The sequence below is a fragment of the Cebus imitator genome, unplaced genomic scaffold (assembly GCF_001604975.1).
Source record: "Cebus imitator isolate Cc_AM_T3 unplaced genomic scaffold, Cebus_imitator-1.0 Scaffold8, whole genome shotgun sequence".
In the NCBI taxonomy this organism is placed as follows: domain Eukaryota; kingdom Metazoa; phylum Chordata; class Mammalia; order Primates; family Cebidae; genus Cebus; species Cebus imitator.
The window spans coordinates 9,243,213-9,249,662 of NW_016107323.1; the positions used below are offsets into that span (position 1 = coordinate 9,243,213).

Here is a 6,450-nt window from a genome sequence, read left to right on the forward strand (position 1 = left end):
ACGGAGTTTCGCTTGTTACCCAGGCTGGAGTGCAATGGCGCGATCTCGGCTCACCGCAACCTCCGCCTCCTGGGTTCAGGCAATTCTCCTGCCTCAGCCTCCACCATGCCCAGCTAATTTTTTGTATTTTTAATAGAGACGGGGTTTCACCATGTTGACCAGGATGGTCTCGATCTCTTGACCTCGTGATCCACCCACCTCAGCCTCCCAAAGTGCTGGGATTACAGGTGTGAGCTACCGCGCCCGGCCCAGATATAAATTTTTTAAAGGTAACAAAGCATTAATGGAACCTAATATCATCTGTATCTCTCTAGATAGATACCAAAGTTTATATCTGTACAGTGATTGATTATATATATATATATATACTTTTATATATAAAAATATATATAAAAAATATATATATATTTCTTTTTTTTAGATGGAGTCTCGCTCTGTTGCCCAGGCTATAATGCAGTGGTGTGATCTTGGCTCACTGCAACCTCTGCCTCCAAGGTTCAAGTGATTCTCTTGCATCAGACTCCTGAGTAGCTGGAATTATAGGCACAAGCCACCATGCCTGGCTAAATTTTGCATTTTTAGTAGAGACAGGGTTTTGCCATGTTGGCCAGGCTGGTCTTGAACTCCTAACCTTGTGATCTGTCTGCCTTGGCCTCCCAAAGTGCTGGGATTATAGGCGTGAGCCACGACCCCCAGCCTGATAATATTAACATTTTATCAGAGACTCTCAGGCTTGAGAGTGTATATCTGGTGTACATTATTACACCAGATTTTCCTGCATAGGAAGCTTCTCAAATGCAAGGATATGCATGCAACCTTAGAATCACATAGTCATGGCTTTCAAACAGGAGTCTCTTTTCAAAAGAAAGATTTGGCCTTGCCCTCTCTCACTCTCTTCTCTTCTCTGCCCCTACCCCTAAAAGTCCTAGCTATGCCCTAGGAGACAGCTTTGCAAAATGGAGGAGGAAACTACTGATTCAGTTTAATACACTCATTTTACAGATAGGGAAGTTAAGGCTGAGAGAATCAGTGAGATGACATGAACAAAATGACAGAGACAGGAACTCGCTCTGTTGACCAGGCTAGAGGACAGTGACACCATCACAGCTCACTGCAGCCTTGATGTCCTGGGCTCAAACGATCCTCCCACCTTAGCCTCCCACATAGCTGGGACTACAGGTATGCCCACCATGACTGACTAATTTTTTGTAGAGACAGGATCTTGCCGTGTTGCCCAGGCTGGTCTTGAACTCCTGGGCTCAAGTGATCCTCCCTCCTTGGCCTCCCAAAGTGCTGGGATTACAGGTGTGAGCCACTATAACTAGCCTATTTCTTTGATTTGTATCTGTATGACCCTTATGACAATGAGAGATCATCCATTCATCAAGGACAATTGGGAATTTTCCCTGGGAACTTGGGTAGATACAATGCAGGAACAATTTGAACATGTTGGACAGAAAATAATGGTAGAAGTGGTGTGGTCTAAAGGCGCTGACAGCTTTGAGACTGGACAGCCTGTCATCTATTGCCAGCCTGGATCTGAGTCTGTGAGGAAAGCTCAGGCAGGTCAATTGGTATTAGAGCATTTTTGCTTTGTGTCTTTGTCCTCGATTTGAAGAGAAACTCATCTGTATAATCGCTTTTGTGTGAGTGTGTGTGTGTGTGGGACGGAGTCGCCCAGGCTGGAGTGCAGTGGCATGATCTTGGCTCACTGCAACCTCCGCCTCCAAGGTTCAAGCAGTTCTCCTGCCTCAGCCTTCTGAGTAGCTGGGATGACAAGCACATGCCACCACACTCGGCTAATTTTTGTATTTTTAGTACAGATGGGATTTCACCATGTTGGTCAGGCTGGTCTCAAACTCCTGACCTTGTGATCTGCCCACCTCTGCCTCCTAAAGTGTTGGGATTACAGGCGTGAGCCACCGCACCAGGCTTGTATAATCACTTGTTAAGGTACTTGGGAGTCTGGGCATGAAAGCCTAAGTATACATAAAAGAGCTTATTAATCGGAACGGCTGTTCACTCACTGAATCAACATCTAAGACGACTCCATGAAGCCCAAAGGTTTTTAGCATCCCTCGGATGGCAAATTTCGGCAGAGCAGTTCCAACAGCACTACTGGCTACATTATTGCTGTCTGGAGATCGGGTTACTACTGTGAGACCTGAGAATTAAAAAGGGAGAAGGTTTTCAGGAAACAATACCACTGCATCTGGGTCCCTATATTTTGCATCTAAAATAGCTCTCCAGATAAAAATAAAATAAATAAAATAGAATAAATACAGTAAAATAAAATAGAATAAATACAATAAAATAAAATAGCTCCACAGGCTTTAAAAGAACCCTCAGTTTTGTTATAACCAAGCAAGAACACAACTCAGACTGGAAGGTAGCACAATAGAATGTTGTAAAAGCTCTTACAATTCAAGAATAAAAGGACAAACAAGCCAGTTTAAAAGGGGCAAAGAATTTTGTTTGTTTTGAGGGACAGAGTGTTGCTCTGTCACTCAGGCTGGAGTGCAGTGGTGTGATCTCAGCTCACTGCAACCTCCGCCTCCCAGGTTCAGGTGATTCTCCTGCCTCAGTCTCTGGAGTAGCTGGGTTTACAGGCGTACACCACCACGTCCAGCTAATTTGTATATTTTTAGTAGAGATGGGATTTCACCACATTGGTCAGGCTGGTCTTGAACTCCTGACCTCAGGTGATCTGCCTGTCTTGGGCTCCCTAAGTGCTGGGATTACAGGCGTGAGCCATTGTGCCCAGACAGTGGGCAAAGAATTTAAATAAACATTCCTCAAAACAGAAATGAAAAGATACAAATGAAAAGATATTCAACATAATTAGTCATTAGGGAAATTCAAGTGAAAGCCACAATGAGATACTACCTCATGCCCACTAAAACAGCCAAAATAAAAAAAGACAATAAACAAGCGTTGGCAAGGATGTGGAGAAGCTGGGGCCCTCCTACATTGCTGATGGGAATGTAAAATGGCGTAATCACTTTGGAAACTAGTTTGGTCATACTTCAAAATGTTAAACATAAAGTTACCATGTGATACTGTAACTCTACTCTCACATATATATCCGAGAGACATGAAAACACGTATCTATACAAAAATGTACACACATGTTCATAGTAGTATTAGTAGTAGTAGATTAGTGGTTCCCAGAGGCCAGTGGGGAGGAAAGAATAAGTGATGAGAGCACACAGTTTCTTTTTGTGGGGATGAAAATGTTCTGGAATTAATTGGAGGCAATGTTTTGATGGTTGCATAGCTTTGTGAATATACTAAAACCACTAAACGGTTTACTTTACTTTTTATTATTATTATTTTTGAGACAGAGTCTCACTTCTTCAGCCAGGTTAGAGTGCAGTGGTGCAATCTTGGCTCACTGCAACCTCCACCTCCTGGGTTCAAGCAATTCTCTGCCTCAGATTCCCAAGTAGCTGGGATTACAGGCACCACCCAGCATGCCCAGCTAATTTTTATTTATTTATTTATTTTTATTTTGATAGAGACAGGGTTTCTGCTTCAAGGTTTCTGCTTCCATTGGCTAAAAAAAAAAGAGATACAGGGTTTCACCATCTTGGCTAGGCTGGTCTTGAACTCCTGACCTCGTGATCCACCCACTTCAGTCTCCCAAAACGTTGGGATTACAGGTGTAAGCCACCGTTCCCGGCGTAAACTGTATATTTTAAAAAGGTATTTTATGATATGTGAATTATATCACACACATAAAAAAGAGACATGAAAAGTAAATATATATTCCTGCCCTGCCTGTGATGTTCTGGTATTTTTATGAAGGTCTTCTGGTAATTCTAAAAATAGTGGTTTTCAATTGTCTTTTTTGTGCTTTTCTGTATTTTCCTCATTTCCTTAAAATATGCAATAGATTTTTAACCAAAGATAACACATTCCATTAAAATTCTAAAAAGCTCTATTTAGCCACTCGCATGTAATTGATCATCTCAGAATCCAGGACTAAGCCTGAGAGGCCCATCTGCAATCTTTAGCCCAGGCCCTACTTCTCTTCTTGTGCAGCTGCCTGCCTCCCTCAGTTCATGCCACTGAGCTCTGGGAAGTGGGAAGGGCCCCACCAAGGTTGCTCTAGGGCTTTGCATGGGGCGGTGTGGAAGAGGTCGGCTTAGTCAGAGTAAAGAGAGTCAACCTAGGAGGGCCACCAGCTGCTTGTGCACATTAAGGAAAATTCAACGTCTCATTTCATAGATGGAGTAAGGAGGAAAGCAAAACCTTTTCGAACTTTATCAATTGTGAACTTGTTTGCTTCGTCTTTAATGTCTTCAATGGTGGGAAGATAAAGGTCTCTTGGGATGCCACCATTCTCTTCGTAGAGAAATTCAACTGTCTGCCGGGCAATATCCACCATACCTAAAAAATATAACAGCACTGCGTAATTCTCCAAAGAGTACACACAGATCAACCATGACACTGACTTATACCTAGAGTGAAATGATAAGGGAATCTTTCGAATACTGTTTATGGCAGTACATAACCCTTTGGATAAGAAAATTATGCAGTTATCTACCATGTTTAGAATACTAAATGCACTACTTTTAGGAATGTCTCAAATCTCTTCCACATTAATACCAGCACTAAGGCCAGGTGCAGTGGCACACACCTGTAATCCCAGCACTTTAGGGGGCTGAGGTGGGTAGATCACTTGAGGCCAGGAGTTCAAGACCAGCCTTGCCAACATGGTGAAACACCATCTCTACTAAAAATACAAACATTAGCCAGGTATGATGGTGGGTGCCTGTAATCCTAGCTACTCGGGAGGCTGAAGCAAGAGAATCACTTAAACCCAGGAGACAGAGGTTGCAGTGAGCCAAGATGGCACCACTGCACTCCAGCCTGAGCAACAGAGCAAGATTCAGTCTCAAAAAAAAAAAAGAACAAGCACTACTGTGCAAAGGTATAAGAATACTCACTGTAGCACTGGTGGTAGATAATAACAAAAAAGTGAAAAAAGCCAAAGTGTTCATCAGCATAAAATGGCTAAAAATGGTCCATTAAATAATGCAGTTATTTCATTTTTGTTAACTCAAAACAACAAATTACAGGACAAATGGAGAGGAAGAAGAAAGTGAGAGTAATGGTTATTTCTTTTCTTTCTTTTGTTTTAGACGGGATCTTGCTCTGTCACCCAGGCTGGAGTACAGTGGCACAATCTCGGCTCACTGCAACTTCCGTCTTCCAGGCTTAGGTGATTCTTGTGCCTCAGCCTTCTAAGTAGGTGTACAGGCGCACACCACCACGCTCAGCTAATATTTTTGTATTTTTAGTAGAGATGGGGTTTCACCATGTTGCCTAGGCTGGTTTCAAACTCCTGACCTCAAGTGATCCACCCACCTTGGCCTCCCAAAGTGCTGGGATTACAGGTATGAGCCACCGTGCCTGGCCATGTTTATTTCTTTACTTCAATAAACACGTGTTGCTTATTTAGGAGAGAAAGAGGGCTATATGAGTTTCTTCTATCCACTTACTGAGATTGCTCTTTCTTCCCAGAGAAAGAATATATGGTTATGTTTGATAGCAACAGCTACTATTAATTAATAAACCAATTAAAGAAATGTCCATAGACCTGGGGGAAAAGCATTGTGGGAGGACAGCAAGGTGGGCACAATTCCTCCATGTCCTGTTGTTGCCTTAGACCCCACAGTGCCCAGGACACTGTAGGTGAAAAGGTAGGTGATGGTCGGGGTGGTGGCCCATGCCTGTAATCCCACTTTGGGGTGGGAAGACTGCTTGAAGCCAGGAGTTCAAGACCAGCCCAAGCAATACAGCAAGACCTTGTCTCTACAAAAAAATTAAAAAATTAGCCAGGCATGGTGGTGAGTGCCTGTAGTTCCAGGTACTCAGGAAGCTGACGCAGGATGATCTCTTGAGCCCAAAAGTTTGAGGCTGCAGTGAGCTATGATCACACCACTGCACTCCAGCCCAGGTAATACAGAGTGAGATTCTGTCTCAATCAATCAATCAAACAATAAATAAAGCAGGTGTTGATAGAATTTGCTTTTTTTACGCAAAGCCTAACTCCACCCCGCCTATCTACATTTTTTTTTTTTCTTTTTTGAGGCAGAGTCTCGTTCTGTTATCCAGGCTGAGTGCAGTGGTGAGATCTGGGCTCACTGCAACCTCCACCTCCCAGGTTCAAGCAATTCTCCTGCCTCAGCTTCCCGAGTAGCTGGGATTACAGGCGTGTGCCACCACATCTGGCTAATTTTTTGTATTTTTAGCAGAGACAGGGTTTCACCGTGTTAGCCAGGATGGTCTCGATATCCTGACCTCGTGATCCACTCTCCTCGGCCTCCCAAAGTGCTAGGATTACAGGTGTGAGCCACCACACCCAGCCTCTACCATTCTTTTATTCACTAGTCTTGCTGCAAGGAAAAGGCATGGCAATTTTCTGAGCAGAGTTTAAATGGG

General features: G+C 43.3%; 1 protein-coding gene across 1 annotated transcript in view; it reads right to left on the reverse strand.

Annotated features, from left to right (window-relative positions):
- HECTD4 (HECT domain E3 ubiquitin protein ligase 4) overlaps positions 1-6,450 on the reverse strand; it is a 232,540-nt gene that overhangs the window by 44,741 nt on the left and 181,349 nt on the right. Inside the window, exons 52-53 of the mRNA XM_017540172.1 lie at positions 4,255-4,392; positions 2,028-2,164 (exon numbers count right to left, since the gene is read on the reverse strand). Coding sequence (XP_017395661.1) covers positions 2,028-2,164; positions 4,255-4,392 — 275 coding nt within the window. The remainder of the gene's footprint in view (positions 1-2,027; positions 2,165-4,254; positions 4,393-6,450) is intronic.